Source organism: Mustela erminea, chromosome 4 (genome assembly GCF_009829155.1).
Source record: "Mustela erminea isolate mMusErm1 chromosome 4, mMusErm1.Pri, whole genome shotgun sequence".
Lineage (NCBI taxonomy): Eukaryota > Metazoa > Chordata > Mammalia > Carnivora > Mustelidae > Mustela > Mustela erminea.
Window position 1 is genome coordinate 82,208,198 of NC_045617.1, and position 17,828 is coordinate 82,226,025.

At 36.0% G+C, this 17,828-nt stretch overlaps 1 protein-coding gene across 2 annotated transcripts in view; it reads left to right on the forward strand.

The window, feature by feature from the left end:
* Window positions 1-17,828, forward strand: part of GOPC (golgi associated PDZ and coiled-coil motif containing) — a 39,594-nt gene that overhangs the window by 7,758 nt on the left and 14,008 nt on the right. Inside the window, exons 2-4 of one of the 2 annotated variants that reach the window (XM_032339703.1) lie at window positions 12,020-12,184; window positions 13,721-13,744; window positions 16,878-17,053. In XM_032339703.1, coding sequence (XP_032195594.1) covers window positions 12,020-12,184; window positions 13,721-13,744; window positions 16,878-17,053 — 365 coding nt within the window. The remainder of the gene's footprint in view (window positions 1-12,019; window positions 12,185-13,720; window positions 13,745-16,877; window positions 17,054-17,828) is intronic. The other variant, XM_032339704.1, reaches the window with a different exon arrangement.

The following is a 17,828-nucleotide window of genomic DNA, read 5'->3' on the forward strand; positions in this document are numbered from 1 at the left end:
CAAACTTCTTATTATGTATGATTTGACCTGTGCATATGTCTTCAATGACCTATCTTATTATTCTTTTCTCTTATTCTGTATGTTCCAGCCACATGGGCCTTTCTTCAGACTCTAAGACAAGAGTTCTCAAACATTTTGGTCTCAGGACCCACTTATGCTGTACAAACTATGAGGTCCCTAAAGAGTTTTTTTTCTAATGTGAGTTATATCTGTTGGTGTTTACAGTATTAGAAATTAACACTGAGAAAACTTTAAATATTTATTGCAACAGTAAGCCTATTAGATGTTAATATAAATATCATTTTGAATGAGAAAATAACTATTTTCAAAATAAAGTGCATTGTTTTACATTTAAAAATGATAGTTAAATATCTGGCTTACTAGAAGATAGCTGGATTCTTTCATCTGCTTCTGCATTCAAATAGTTGTGATTTAAGGTTTGGGTTATAGCCTAGGAAGAAAGTTTGATCTCACAGAAATAAATAGTTGGATAAGGGAGAAGTATTTAATAACCTTTTCAGATAGTCGTGGATATTTTTCTATAATATAAAAAGGTAATTTCGTGGGGTGTCTGGGTGGCTCAGTTGGTTAAGCGTCCAGCTCTTGCTTTTGGCTCAGGGTCATGAGATCTGGCCCGGAGTTAGGCTCTGTGCTTCGTGGGGAGTCTGCTTAAGATTCTCTCCCTCTGCACCCCTGCTCACGCATGCTCTCTCACAATAAATAAATAAAATCTTTTAAAGGTTAGTTACAGTGTAGAATCTAAAATTCTTATCAGTGAAGTTTTCATCCACTGTTAGAATACAATAATGTGTAGTCATTGAGTGAATCTTTTACTGAGTCATGATATTGACCTTATGGATTGGTCATTTTGAAAATACTGGTTTGCTGAGTTATGCAGATTTTCTAAATCTGGGCACATCTCATTATACAGTCTTTTTAAAGTCACATGTGGGGGCGCTTGGGTGGCTCAGTCAGTTAGGCATCTGCCTTGGGCTCCAGTCACGATCCCACAATCCTAGGATTGAACCCCATGTTGGGCTTTCTGCTTAATGGGGAGCCTGCTTCTCCCTCTCCCAGCTGCTCCCCCTGCTTGTATTCTGTCTCTCTCTGTCAAATAAATAAAATCTTTAAAAAAAAAAAAATCACATTTGTACTATTACCAGTCTCAGAAAAATCTTGAACTGTTTGGAAGCTGTTAAGATCATCATGATGCATTCAGTTTTTCCAAAATTCTAATTTTCATTTGAAAACACAAATTTTTATCATTGGCAATAAATGCTGCCAGTTGTTTGCCTTGAAGTAACAGATTTGCTTAATTATTCTCAAGAATAAGTCTACCAGATACATTAACCTTAATAACTGTATTTGCTCTTTTTCCAAGTAACAGTGATGTTCCATGAAAAAAATGTTGTGCTTTTTCTTTGGACAACATGGCTTGATATGCAGCATATACACTTTATGCACACTTCCCATTTCATCACACAGAATATTAAAAATACGTACTCAAGGGTTGAGATTTTAAAAATTAGTAATTTTTACTGCTGCGTCATGGGCATTCTTAAATGAACTTTTTTTTTAACCATGAGCACATAGTGGTGAAGAGTACACTGCACTGATGTGTACTAAAATGCTGTCATTTACTCATCATTGCTTTTGCACCTGTAGTACAAATATCAGCATGGTGAAAAAGCCAAATAATATTTTATTATTATTAAAAGAGTTTTGACCTTGTGGATGCTCTGAAAAGTTCCCACAGACCTATGAGAACTGCTGCTTTGATAGTAACAGGAACACTTCCCAGAAGAACCATACTCTCCCATTCCACTAATTCCCTTCTTTTTGTTTCTTTTGGACAGCTTATGCTTTGTAATTATATATTATAATACTTGCTTGTAATGACCTTGGACGAATCACCTAACCTCTCTGCGTTCCAGTTTCCTTCTCTGTAAAGAAAATTGTATCTCTCGAGGCATAGCATGAGGACTAAGGCAATTAAAATATGCATATATTCACAGTAGCGCCTGGCATCTAGTTAACGCTGTTGTTACATATGCCATTCATTTTCTTTATGTGCCACCTCCTGCAGAAGGCCACCGTAAACTTTGCAGGGCAAGACCCACGTATATTTCATCTACCAGTGTATACCCAAAACCCAGCCAAGTGCTTGGCCTATGGTTGGGGGTTGACAAATACTTTTTGAATGAATGTATTTTAAAAATAAAAAAAAGTTTGCTTTTCTTAAGCTGCAGAGCAGTTTGGGGAGAAATGATGACAGATGACAATAGTAGTCCTTATGCTTGGATCAAGAGGAAATTGGAGTTTACAGGTGGAGTTTTCTCACAGAACTTCGGTAAGCCAAATGAGCAGACTGCTCAGCAGCCGACTTAAAATAAAGAGGACTGTTATTTTCTATCTCAAGGTACAGCAGTTTTTTATATTTGACCCATGAATATACTTTCTGTTTGGTCAGTCTTTGTTTTAGAATAGGACTTTTTGGCTTTCTGTAATCTTGGGTAGTAGGAGAAAAGCTGACCACTTGGGGCATATGGGAAAAGAGAAAATAGAGGGAGATTCTTTATAAAAGGTGTGTGTTAACTCAAATTAACTGTAAGACTTTGTTCTGCTATGTGGAAGAAGTAGAAGAAAAGCCAGGGAATGGATCGAAATACTTTGTTAGTTACATCATCTCATTGACTTTTGTCACAGGAGAAAAGGCCACGTGAAGAATATGGTTCGTTCTGTTTCTGCTGTCGGTCAGGATCCTTTATACAGTAATTTCTGTGATACTTCTTTTTAAAAGTTTAGTTCCAGGAAAGAAAGAGAGTCTCACCAGATAAAACGACATTGCTTCTTTTAATGAGACAAAGAGTTATTTATAGGAAACTTGTATTAAATTTGATACACAATAAACACTATTAGGATATTTTTATGGTGATATCTTGCCATCTCTGTATGTTTATTTTTTACATTGATTTATCTTACGAGCTTTAAAGCCTTTTGGGAAGTAGGTGGGAGAAGATGATCAATTTTAGATATTGGTATTAAATGGTATAATTGCTAGAGATGTAAATTTTAATCCACTTCCATTGTAAACTGCATTTTCAAACATTTAAAAAATATATATTTAAAAGCATACTTGTTTCCTTTTAATGATTACCTTTTGTATACATACTTTAAAACAGAAGGTGTAGAAACATTCATAGGTAAATGTGAAATAAATGTATTTACTTCTTTATCAGCAGCTTTCTATGCTATTGTTCATTATAATTAAACTGCTATTGGGAGTCAGCTCTTTGTAATTCTTAAACAACTTGGGGAATGTATGCTTTTGCGTGCATGCATGTCTGTGCTTGCTTATGTGTCTTTCTGTGCATACATATGAGTCCCTGTGTGGGGGGCGGTGGGGGCAGTGGTGGGCCAGATGAGGAATGTTCTGAGTCTCTTGCTTAAAGCCCTGTCTGTCTGAGATTTGGGGATGTGATCTCATTTGGAGCTCATGGGCCACTTCACCACCAATTCTCTGTTACTGCCAGGATTACACAGGATGTCAGGAAGTCTGTGTTTTAATGCCATTTGTAATTTGGGACAACTCACCTAATCTCTTTGGGTCTTAGTTTCTTCATATGCAAAATAAAGATGCTTTACCTGATTTGTTTCGGTTCTTAGGTTGGGCCCTCTAAAATGTGTTACTGAGAGAGCTGAATGACATGTGGAAACTAATGACTGATGATGTTTGCTAGTTTCTTTTCTTAGTTTGATCCTCTCCTGGACTAGAGGTTTTTGAGGGGTGCTTAAGGGAAACTAATTGGCAGTTTTATCCATAAGCCTGTAAAATAAAAACTAGGTTATGTTTAGAAAGAAAAAAGTACAACTGTTTTGTAGTTTCAGAAGATAACATGGACAGAGAGTTAGGATCTAGACAAAGTGGAGAAATAGGAAACTCAAAATAAAAAATTCCTTTGATTTTGGTGCCGCACGGTGGAATCCAGTAGTGATGGATTATTTTAGAAAGGAATTATCTCTTTGGAAAAGTTTGGGTGTTTGAAAGAGTGTGAGATGAGAAATAGAAAAGTAACAGCTCCATTAAATACAAATAAGTGGTGATGATAATGCGCTGATGTTGTTTAGATAGACTGCTTCTCTTTTTCTTTTTGGGGAATATTTTATTCCTACCTTGTGAATTACTTGATTTTCATCTGTTTCCACACTCCATTCCACCTGGACCACATGCTGAGAATCGCTGCTTTAGGAAATCCCACCAGTGATTGATTTAATTGCTTGGGTATAGTGAAGGTCATGGTCCTAAGTAAGGCCCCGGGACTCTCCTAGAAGAAGATCATTTTATCCTTACTGTCTATGGAAAGAATGTCTTAATGGTCAGTTTTATTTTATTTTTCTGTACATTAATCTTCAAGATCAAATGTAGGAAAAGTGAAAAGTTTGTTTCCCAGATTAAGACTGTATTTAACATAGTTTTTACTGTTTTTGGCTTTGCTTATTAAAGCATTTTTGGGCTCTTGCTTGAAAATTTAAGTAAGAGTTGAAGGTTGAAATCAGCTGTTTCCTTTAAACTTTCATTCTTGTTCTAATGTTGCCAAAGTAGGACAGGTGAAAAATACTCAGGCTTTTTTATGGTCAGACTGATTTTGAGTCTGTTACTTATTAGCTATGTGATTTTGGGCAAATCAATTAAACCCTGACTTCCAGTTTCCTTAACTACTAAGAAAAAAGTTGGAGAGTAAGAATTACAGATAATGTATGGTATGTATATGCCTGCCATATGGTGTATAGATGCTTGCTTTGTGGTAACTGTGAATATTGTTAGTAAGTTAAACATATGTATTATAGCTATAGAAACACATTTTTTTTTCCCCCCTGTGGCCAGCTGCTTGATAACACTTCCACTGCCTTGCCCTGTGAGTAATTGGGTTCAAAGTGCTGTTCTGCTGCTGACCAGTTGGGTAGCCCTGGATATAAAATCAATTTTGATTGGCCTTGGTTTTATTATGTAAATAGTAACTGTCTTAATCATAGTCTTTATATTCTCTGAGATCTCTTTAAATTCTAAAATTTGGTGATATTAGGAAGTTAACCATTAAATAAAATATGGAAATTTCTAATCTTGACATAAAATATATCAGTGACTGTTTTCTTTGCAGCTAAAATGCTTTTATCATGGATAAGAAATAAGTTACTTAAATATTACTAAATTTAGAGTAAATTTGAAATACTTTTGAAAGTTTGAAAAATAAAATTGGGTTTTGACTTTTATTTTAATTTAATTTAATTTATTTTATTTTATTTCTTACTGTATCTACAGTGTAGTTCATTGGTGTACATGACAAAGTAGGGCTCCCCTAAGCTCTCTCTTTCTTCAAAGGGTCTAGGATGGAAACTTGTTAAAGATCAAGAGATTCTCATTGTATTGGGGGATGATTTGGGACAAGGATTCTCCAGCAGCTGAGGGCTTCTGTCTTCCTCTTGTGCTCTCACTGGGAGTGGTGGTCCAGGGAGCTCTTACTCCTTAGAGGCCATGTGGACCAGATCTACCACCTGGTTGCTGTAGCCAAATTCATTATCATACCAGGAAATGGGCTTGACACAGTGGTCATTGAGGGCAGTGTCACTCCCAGCACTGAAGGTGGAAGAGTGGGTGCTATTATTGTAGTTGCAGTGGACAGCCTGGTCCTCACTGGAACCCAGGATGCCTTGAGGGGGTCCTCCAATGCCTGCTTCACCATCTTCTTGATATTATCATAATTGGCAGCTTGCTTTAGGCAGCAGGTGAGATCCATGACTGGTGCGTTGGGGGTGAGGACATGGAAAGCCTAACCGGGGAGCTTCCCATTCAGCTTCCGGATAACCTTGCCTCCCTCCTTGGCTGTAGAAGCAAGGATGATGTTCTGGGCATCCCCTCAGCCATCACGCCACAGCTTCTCAGTGGCGCCATCCATGGTCTTCTTGTGGCATTGATGGTGTGGACTGTGTCATTAGTCTTTTCATGTTGCCCAAGTTGTCATGAATGATCTTGGACAGAGGGCCCAGGCAGTTTTTGGTACAGGAGGCATTGCTGACAGTTTCGAGGGAGTTGTAATACTTCTCATGGTTCATGTCCATCACAAACATGGGCCATCATCGGAAGGGGCAGAAGTGATGACCATCTTGGCCATACCCCTCAAATGAGCCTGAGCCTTGATAGTAAAGACACCAGTGGTCATAGTAAAGTGGTAGTAAAGACACCAGTGGATTCTACAACATACTCCGTGTCAGCATCACCGTATTTGATGCTGGAGGGATTTCCCTCTGGGAAGATGGAGATGGATTTTCCATTGATGACAGGTTTTCTGTTCTCAGCCTTGACTGTGCCATTGAATTTGCCATGGATGAAGTCATACTGGAACACACAGACCATGTAGTTGAGGTTAGTAAAAGGGTCATTGATGGTAACAATTTCAACTTTGCCAGAGTTAAGAGCAGTCTTGGTGCCCAGGTGCCCAGGATGGCCAAATCCAAATCCCAGCCGGCACTGCACGAGAAGATGCATCTATTTGTTGAACAAGGACAGATAGAGAGCCTGGGCTTCAAATTTTAATATCTTCATCTTCTCTCTGTAAATAATTTTTATTTATTTTTTAAGTAGGGCAGCTCTTGAGAAATTATTTGACTTAGGTTCATGTTTGTAATATGCCACACTCAAAAGGCCCATGTACTACTCTGTTTTCCTTGCCCTTTTATAATAATTTCTGACTTAAATATTAGTCTGCCAAATTAATTAATGAATAACACTTATGCCTCTTTAACTTATTCCTTCCTTTCTTCTTTCCTTCCTTTCTTTCTTTTTAAAATATTTAATTTATTTATTTGACAGACAGTGAGAGAGGGAACACAAGCAGGGGGAGTGGGGGAGGGAGAAACAGGCTTCCTGCTGAGCAGGGAGCCCGATGTGGAGCTTGATCCCAGTACCCCGAGATCTTGACCTGAGCCAAAGGCAGATGCTTAACGGCTGAGCCACTCAGGCGCTCCTTTAACTTCTTTCTTAACTCTAGGAGTTTTGCTCCGTTATTAATAACTCATGAGGTTTTTGGTTTGAAAGATAAATCATATTGGGACTACCAGCAGTATATGCCTTTTGAAATACAAAATATACCCCCTATCACAAAGATTTAATTAAGTAAATCTAATTAAACCTTTGAAGTAGTTTTTTTTTGTCTTTGTTGTTTTTTAATTTGTAAGTTATTGCTACACCTAGCATGGGGCTCAAACTCACACAACCACAAGATCAGGAGTCATATGCTCTACTGACTGAGCAAGCCAGGCACCCTAATTAAACCTTTAGATCTAACTTCCAGTTAACAGATCTACATACAGGAATATATTCCCAATCTACATAGAGGAATATATTAGACAATAGTATAAAGAAATAAGACATTCAGAATGAAAGTCACTGTAATGAAAAAAGAGGTAAGGGTTGTGATAGATTAAATCCTTATTTTAAACTATTTCTAAGTGTAGGTTCACTTTATTATAATCTTCATATTGCTCAAAAAGAGTGTATATTTTTCAAATATTTATTTTCCTTTTGTGATCACTTTGTTTCAAAGACTATAAAAACCTATAGGTTTTTTTTTTTTTAACTAAGAAGGACTTTTTAGATAGACATTTTTAAAGATTTTATTTATTTATTTGAGATAGAGTGTATGAGAGAGAGCACAAGATTAGGGGCAGAGGGAGAAGGAGGAGCAGACTCCCTGCTGAGCAGGGAGCCTGAGCTCATGACCTGAGCCGAAGGCAGATGCTTAACTGACTGAGCTACCCAGGCGCCACAAGACTTACTTGTATTTTAAAGGAGCAATCTTCAAGATACACTGAACATTGTCTGGTAACAGGTGAATTTAAAGGTTTATAATTATTTTGGTAGGCATATTTTTGTTAAATGGAAGAAGATCTATAAGACATTGATCATACATGTAAGTTGTTTTTTTTTTTTTCTTTTCTAAGTTTTTCAGTTAGGAGTATCTGTGAAAGATACTGTGTGAAAACTGTTACATACCCTTTTAGAAGACAATGGAAATGATGTCCTACTTTAATCTCTTGTGTATGTTTATTATATTCAAAGAACAGAGTCAACTACTAGCATAATTATTTCTTTTAGCATTTAAATCTTTTTTAAAAAACTGAAGGGTAGTTGATACACAATGTGACATTAGTTTCAGATGTACAACTATATGCTCTGCTCTGCTCAGCATAGATGTAGCTACCATCTGTCATGCAGCGCTATTATACCATTGACTATATTTCCTATGCTGTACCTTTCATCCTGTGACTTGCTCATTCTATAACTGAAGGCCTGTACCTTTCTCTCCTTCATCCCCCTTTTTTGCCCATTCCCCTACTCATAATGGTGTGTGTGTGTTTGGAGGGAGGAGGAAAGAGAGTGTGTGCTTGCAAGAAGAAGAAAAAAATAGATCATCCTGTAGAAAAATAGGCAAGAGACTTGATAGGCACTTCACAAAACAGACTATTCAGATGGCCAGTAAACATATGAAAAAGGTGATTAACCTTATTAGTAATCAAGAAGGTTTAGTTAAAATCATGATGGAATTCTACTGCTTTCCTACCAGAATGGCTAAAAGTAAAAAGATTGACAGTACCAAGTGAAGACAAGGATGTAAAATCATCAGAGTTCTCATACATGATGGGCATGTCAGTTGCGTGATGACTTGGAAAACTGGCCTTATTTGCCAAGGTTTAATGTCCTCATATATTGTAAACCAGCATTTTGTCTCCTAGATATATACTGCACAGAACTGTATTCCATATGTACCAAAAGACAGGTTTATACAAATATCAATTTAATAGTCAAAAACTGGAAACCAGCATAAATAATCAAAAAGAATGGTAAGTTTTGGTCTTTTCATTTAGTGAATACTATATAGTAGTGAAAATGAATGAGCTGCAGCTATACAAAACATGAATCTCATAAACATAAGCTTAAGGCAAAAGCCAGGCATGAATGAATGCATACTATATGCTTCTCTTTATATAACGTTCAAAAACAGGCAAAATTAGTTGTGGTGTTAGAATTCAGGGTATTACTCTAAGAATTCTGTCTGTGGATGAAAGTGGAGGTAGTTATTAGGAAGGAGCCACAAGGAGAGTCCTCGAGTGCTAATACTGCCCTGTTTCTTCATCTGGATGGTAGTTCAATAGACATGTTTTTTTTTTCCCTGGAATTCATTGTGTGTGTACTTCTCTGATGTTAAGTTATACATGAATAAAAATATTATAAGAAGCAATGAGGAAGTTCTTCTGATAGGGAGCGATCTCCAAGAAGTAACACAGGCAAGATGCAGCAGTGTTTACATTATAAAACATTATGGTTTCTTTTTTTTTTTTTTTTAAGATTTATTTATTTATTTGACAGACAGAGATCACAAGTAGAGAGAGAGGAGGAAGCAGGCTTCCTGCTGAGCAGAGAGCCCGATGTGGGGCTTGATCCCAGGACCCTGGGATCATGACCTGAGCCGAAAGCAGAGGCTTTACCCCACTGAGCCATGGTTTCTATTTATAGCATGCCACCTCTTTTCTTCTACCTCTGGTTGTTACCCAAGCCCCAGTCCTTGGCCATCTGTTTTCCCTCTAATTCAGTCTTAGGATATAAATTCCTATCTCTGTGCTTCTTAGTGCTTCCTAGTCCCAATTTATCACTTTTTTTTTTTTTTTTTAAATTTCCAACATTCTGTGGGATAGTTCCTATTGATTATATCATGGCTAACACACAAACATGTCTAAAACTTAGATCTGACTCCCTCAAGTCTAAATAAGCTACCATCCTGATTTTGCTATTTCTTTCAATGGCTTCAGTATTCTCTAAGCTTGAAGTATTTGTCATTGTTGATCTAATTCTCCACTGGACATCCAGTCTGTGTTGCCAACAATTTCCTTTCAGCATCCTGAAATGCTTTATTTCCATTTCCAGTGTTCCCATGATAACATCATTTGAAAAGCTACAATAGGGTGTTGATAAAGGGTGAAGTCCCTGTCTTCACTTTTCCTGCAAATAGCATGTTGCTAAAATGGCATTGGAAAAAAATGTTTCAAAGTTATACAGTGATGATGGTTGTATAACTCTATGCAGTATACTAAAAACTGCTCAATTGTATACGCTTTTTTTTTTTTTTAGGAATTTATTTATTTATTTGACAGAGAGAGAGATCACAAGTAAGCAGAGAGAGGCAGAGAGAGAGGAAGGGAAGCAGGCTCCCTGCCTAGCAGAGAGCCCGATGTGGGGCTCGATCCCAGGACCCTGGGATCATGACCTGAGCGGAAGGCAGAGGCTTTAACCCACTGAGCCACCAGGTGCCCCTCAATCGTATACCTTTAAAGTGCATTTTATGGTACAGCAATTATATCTCAAAGAAAGCTGTGATTGGAACAAAACCAAAAATGTCACTGAGAGCATGTAATGATTTCCATTGAGAATAAATCTTAGTTTTGGTCTTTCATCCAGAACTAGTCATTTATCCAGCTTCATGTTCCTAACCAGTCTTGGGCAATCTGAGCATTACTCAGAGAAGAAAACTTCTCTGAGTAATCTAATCTCCTTGATAATAACATCTTCGTATTGTAGTAAGTGCTTTCATGTATAAGATTAATAATCTCATAGAATAGTCAAAGTGATGGATATTATCCCTGTTTTGAAATTAGGGAAACCAGTGAGGGACAGAGTGATTTATCTAGAAGCACAGGGCTAGTCTTAGCATTCATTTCAACTTAAAGATACTTCCAACATCTTTTGTGTACTAGGTACTGATTGGTGCAGTTGGGATGCAGAGATGTATTTTAGTCCTTTGGTCGCTGAACCCAGAGAATTTACCTAAGTTGCTTCTGGTTTCTCTCTGCCTCTGCTAGTCTTCTTTCCATCTCTAGACTGCTTTACTACTTCTGTTTTGTCCTGGTCATTTAACTTCCAAGCACTTCTGAACTCTCTTTCCTCTTTAAACCTTTCTTTGCTTTGAATTTCTTGGGATGACCAATTCTAAATATATTTGTAACTTGCCACATTTTTCTTTAGTGGGCTTGCATTTAGATCACCTAAGTTGATAAGAAAGCTTCTCCAAGACATAAATAATTATCTATAATTTTAAAGATATTTTCCACAATTCTTTTCTCGTTGAGCCCCTTGATGCTTAGGCCAATTATGTTGCATTTAAATAGAGAACTCAGACCTTTCCTTGAGCTTTAATCTGTTGGCCAGTTGGGAAGACCAGACCCACAAGAAACATATCTGTGTGCAATTGTAAAACACACCAGTTGTGAAAAGTAAAAACTTCAGCTTGAATGTATAAGTGGTTCTGAGGAGTTGTTCTGCTATAGCAGAACTGTAGCTTACCCTTAACTCTGATATTTAAGCCCATTGTGACCTCAGTGGCTCCCTCCTTAGCACCTGAAGTAATTACTAGATAGTGGGTTGGTTGATGTGGGCTCATATTCTCTGGGGTGGCCACTTGCCTCTCCTTTACTATACCATTAATGTTAATGGACCACTGTGGCACACGTTATCCCTGAAGATGATGAACCATCCCATATCTCTATATTTTTGTAAGCTTCATAGGTAAAGGTGAGACAGTGAAAAGCCCTCTTCAAATAAGCAACGTAAAATGGAAGTAGCATTCTGTGCTATTAGGAGGTATTAGGAGGTGGGGGTCCCTGACTGGCTCAGTTGGAAGAACATGGGACTCTTGATCTTGGGGTTTTGAATGTGAGCCCCACATTGGGTATAGAGATTATAAACAAGCAAACAGACTTTATTTTAAAAAAAGAAGGTACTGTTTATGGTAGAGTTGGTTCTCTTGCCACTCAGATATCTTACCTGTGCTATTGAATTTATTACTGTTCAGTTGGATGTCAGTTCATCTGTTCATTTTAAAGGTAGTTTCTCTGTGTCATCTTTAAATAATTATTAGAGTCAAAATAAAATTAACTTAATTGATGGTTTTTATTGTTGTTCTTTTATAAGGCACAGTTGGTGGATCTGAAATCTGAGCTGACAGAGACCCAGGCAGAGAAAGTTGTGTTGGAGAAAGAAGTCCATGATCAGCTTTTACAGCTGCACTCTATCCAGCTTCAGCTCCATGCTAAGACTGGTCAGAGTGTTGACTCTGGTACCATTAAGGCAAAACTGGTAAGTAGTTTAGTAGGTGACATATGCTAACATGTATTTTAGAAGGTGAAGAAGACAGTTTTTAATGAGGCTTTTGAATATAGAGGGTAATATATGCTCATTGTGGGAAATTCAGAAAACGCAGTAGATGTAAAGATCTTTACGATCATCCACAGTCTTATTAGCTAGGGTGAAAAGGGATAATACCAATAAGCAGTTGATATTTAGAATAGGATTGTTTTCCTATTTGAAAGTATCTGTGTAAATATATTTTAAAGGTATTTGTGATTATAACCTGTAAACATAATTTTTGCCCTGTTGGATCGGTTAGGATTAAGTTCTGCTGCATGTAACAGAAAGCCAAATAACACTGGGATTATTCTCGAGTAGTACAAATTATTTCCTCCCGAGTCTGATATAAGTAGTCTAGAGCTGGTATAATAGCTTTATAGATAACTAGGTATATCCAGGTGCTTTTTGTAGTTTGTAGTTTTGTAGTCTGCCATTTTTAGCTCATGGTTTCCATCCTTAGGATTTCTTCATTCCAGGCAGGAAGAAGGAAGAATCTAAGGGCAAAAGGATGCTTCCAGGCTGCATTAACCTTCTTTAAAGAACTTTTCATGAAATCCTCCTCAGCGATTTTTGCCCGTCCAGTTAGCCATCTCGTTGGCAACCCCAGCTTGCATTTCAGCCTCTTAGCTGGTCACATGGCCATCTCCAGTCAATCTGGAGCCCTGTTAATAAGGAAGAAGGGGAAAATGGAATTAGGTGCGAACCGATGGCATATTTTTTTCTGTTGCTCTTATAAGCATTTTTCTTGCCACTGAACATTCTTTAATGTTTGTATAATACTCATTATAGACATTTTCCATAATTAACCTTTGCCCTCTTAAAACAGGTTGTTTCAGTAGAAAATTTGAAAGTTTCATTTCAGCTTAATCTCCTATGTATTGAGTGTGTACTGTGTGCCAGACACTTGTTTGTAGGACACAGCAATAAGACAGGTACAGTTTGGGAGAGCCAGGAGATGAAATGATGATGATGATAGTCATACATTTTTGTTTTACTTGATTTCCATTAATTTCATTTGATTGGGTTTCTAATATCGATGTTAGAATTTATTTAACTGAGTATTTATTTAAACGTTTTAAATTTAGAAATTCTATGAATCTTAAGTTAGTAACCTTGTTCTGTTTAACTGAAATGAGTCAGATTTCTCGCTGCTTCTTTGGGATGTTTGATGGTAACGTTGAGAAACAGTGTACTTTTTCACTAGAAAAGCATTTACTTTCAGTTTTAACATTAGATCTGAAACAGGGTGCTATAGTGGAAAGGCACTGAAGCAGTTAAGTTGACGAATTTTGATGAAACAAGCAGTTTTAATCTAACACTATAGAGTTACTATTGCTTATGGATTTGCAGGTATATTTGTTCTAATGAACTTTTACCCCAATGATGTTCAGCATACAGAAATTTTCATTATAATGATTATACCACTAGATACATTCATTTGTTTGATATTTTTCTAATTATCAAACTTTTTTCTTATATCTTAAGTCTGTCCCCTCTGTGGAGGAGCTGGTAAGTATGTTGTTTCTGTTTTGTGTTAGTATGTCATGCTGAAGTGTTCTTAGTGTCTTACTTGCATATTACATGTTGTCACTTTGTATTTGGAAATGATATTCATGATAGTTTCTTAATCTGCCAGTACCTGAAAAGTTTGCTCTTTTCTCACTGCACGTTGTTAAAGATTTTTATTTTGTTTGGGATTTGTAACCATTATTTGCAGAACCCATTAATAATTGACAACTTCTGAGCCTTGTAACTTGCTCAGACCTCTGCTTCAAAAGAGCAGTTGGTTTTCCCACTTGAGTGTTTGGAAGTTACATTAAGCAGATCTAGGTTTTTCCTCTTTTTCTATTTGAGTTTATCCCCAGAGAAAGAATGTGCATGTTGGTTTCTTATTCACCCACTGCATGTATTGTAACTTTTTAGCAGTCTTGGAATAATGGTATGACTTTTGAAACAACTGATTTTTGAAACTCTTTACCAGAACTTTTTTTAGAAAATATCAATATATAAATTCTTAATATTTTCTCACTATCCTAACCTAATCAAGTTCCAGTTTGTCTTATGGCTTTATTTCTTGTGGTTCTCTGAGTAGAAAATGAGCTTCTTGCTTATTACCTATTAAACAGGTTAACGAAAGATACATATTTTTTCTTTAAAACAAAAAGTGATTAACTTCAGTTTTCTTAGACCTGTTTGTGCTTGCAAATATTATTTTCAGGCCTGAGAGTTTGTCAGATTCATTAGGGGTTTGAATCATGAAAGCAAAATGGTGACTTAGGCGTTTCTTAAATTTCATTAATATTGTATAAATAGCTCATCGAAGTAATTTTAAGTAGATACTTCTCAACATAAAGTTTATTTACTCCATAAACCAAAGAATACTTGCTCTTCTGGAATTCTTTTTCTGAAACAAATAGGATTAACATAAGTAAATTTCATAAAAAAGATTTTTGTTCATGTCATCTAAACTGTGGGGTTTATTTTTTTGGAACTGATACTTGCCTTTTAGGAAATAGGTTCTGAAATAAATTGTGATTTTAATAATTCCAAGATTGTTGTAAAAGGAGGATTCTAAATTATTCAAAATCTTGAAAAACAGTATCTAGAAATTATGGTCTAATAGTTATTTTTTTTTTTACAGAAGTTGAAAAAGCCTGATAATTAGTTTTCCTCTATTTATAATAACAACAAATTATTTTTAATCAAAGAGGTGATAAATATATCTGCCATTTGGTAATTATTCATTTTAGCTTGTATATTTTTTATGTGTGTTTAAGACTGATACTCACTGCCTTGTATTTGAGTATATCATATATTGAGGCTTAGCTGTATCATTTATTGATATACCGTTGTCAAAACAGTAGACCAAAGCAGACAGTTAAATTAGTGCCAAAATATATTCCAGAACTGTTAGAAGTTTGTTTAAATTTGTTTCTCAGCTTCTTAATATTCATAATAAAAAGGGGAATCATTATAATCATCAGTACCCATATAGTAGAAACAGTATCACTTGCCATTTGCTCAAGAGAAACATTTTTTCTGGTGCTGAGCTAGATCTTTATTTGTCTCACAAAAGAGACATAGTGAACAGTGTCTTCCACATCTCGTCAACATATACAGCCACATTTTCACAAGATTTATAGATTCTCTGTATCAGCGAGTTGGTAAAAGCAGTTCTGTAAGGCAGAGAAAGGATAAATGGAAGTTTACAATGTTTGGATAGTTTTCTTGATCCAAAAATAACACTTAAAATATCTCGCAGGGCCCTTACTCAACTTTCAGAAGAGTTTTATTTAGCCACATTTTGTGTGTGTGTGTTTGAATTTGACTGCCTTTAGGCAGGATTTTGTACCTTCCATTTTCCACTCTACTTTGTCTTGTATTGGCCTCTCTGTTTTGTGCTTGGGCCCTGAAGTCATTTATGTTAGTCACCCCTGGTTTATAGGAATAGACGTAGAAAGCATTATTTCTCATGTGTAAGCTTGTGATAAAAATTGGATGGCAAAGATTTTGAGGTTTTATACTCTGGCTAACACCTTTAATTCACATATATGGACTATCCACCAAGTGGAATATGGGACTGCATCCTTTTATGAGAGCTAAAATTGAATGTCCAACCTACCTCATAGAAGGCAGGTGAGGCCCTGTTTTCCTCTGCAAACATTTTCATATTTTAACTTCATTCACTTTGGTATATGGACAGATAGATGAATCAGATCCCTAAATGCAGTGATAATCTATACCATAGATATGCTTAAGTAGAAAAAAAATTTTAATGTGTAAATGTTTCAGTGCATTTGTTACCAGCATTTTTCCATGACCATCAAACATTCTTTAAAAAATTAGAGTGTTCTAATTTAAGCAGTGTAAGTTTCTTATAGTCCTCTACGGTAAATCAGCTATAGAATCTATCTGTATAATTGAAGGATTTTGACTTGTTTATAGAATTATTGCATTAGGAATGCCTGGGTGGCTCAGTCTGTTAAGTATCTGCCTTTGATTCATGTCATGATCCCAGGATCCTGGGATCATGTTCCCATCAGTCTCCTTGCTCAGCAGGAAGCGTGCTTCTCCCTCTGCCTACCACTCTCCCTGCTTGTGCTAGCTCCCTAATAAATAAATAAAATCTTTAAAAAATAAAAAAAGTTTAAAAACAACATCAACAAAAACAGCAACAAAAAAGAATTGTTGCGTTAAAGTTAATTAAATGTTTGGATGCAACCACCAGAATGATTATTTTTATTTTAGTTTAGTTTTTTGAGACATTTTTAGAAAGGAAATAGAGAGCAGATGTAATTATTCATTGAAGCCACTCCTATTAGTATATTATGACGTGAGCTTAGAGAAGACTAATTCTCTTAGTATCCTCAGTGTCAAAGTACCCTAAAGCATGGAATTATCTTATGTGGAAGTGGTCCCGACACCTTCTGGTACTAGTTAAAAAGAATTGGATCCACATCTTTGTTTTTATGTTCCATTTTATAGAAATGAAGTAACTTTTATTACATGCTTTCATTGTTGGTATTATAGATTGTGTGTGCTTTTACGTATTTTGAGGAACATGGTCTGTTACCGAAAAGCCTTAAGAGTATTTTCATTGCATTGCACTTTTTTGTATTTGTTTTTGTTTTAATGAAAATAGGAGAGAGAGCTTGAAGCAAACAAAAAAGAAAAAATGAAAGAAGCTCAACTTGAAGCTGAGGTGAAGTTGTTGAGAAGAGAGAATGAAGCTCTTCGAAGACACATAGCTGTTCTCCAGGCTGAAGTTTATGGGGCAAGACTGGCTGCTAAGTACTTGGATAAGGAACTGGCAGGAAGGTGTGTAAAAATGAGTACCTTGTACTCTGAGGTAACAAATTGGATATTTAATGATGTTGATTCTTACCTCTTGTAGTAAATGAAACATTAATCTTTAAAGAGTTATTTTACAGTTGGGTATAGCTTATTGTTATTACTGATAGCATTATATATTGCAGATTTATTTAGCCATACTACATAAGTGTTTCTGGTTTACACACACACACATTGATACGAACTTATTTTGAAACGCTAAAAACTCTAGATCTGCACTTTTCAGCCATTTCCTGCCTTGAAACCATAAAAGATGATGTTCACATGTACAGCATGACTTCCGTAAGGAATTCTTTCTATGATTATTGAAATATTATCTTTTTTGAACCTCCAAACACATTGGAATGGCAGTGACTTCATCATAATAATACAGAGATCTGCTTGCATTAATTTTTTAAAGTTAATTATTCAGACTTTGGTGATTTATTATTTTTGGTAAATACATTTTTACTCATTGTTTTGATACCACATTAAGAACTGATGTGGAGCAAATAAAAGTAATTTATATCACGTTAAAGTGACCATTTTCTGACTTTTGCCATATTTAAAATAATGATTTTGTAAAAAAAAAAAAAAAGAACTCATTAAAAGAAATGTTTTTGTACAGTTAGACTCTTATAAAGACCTAATATTCAATAGTATCTGAGTTTATTGACCTACCCTGATGGTGTGCAAGACGTGAAATGTGGTCATTGACATTAGTCTCAAAAATTTTGTTTTGAGATGTATTTGAATTAAGTAT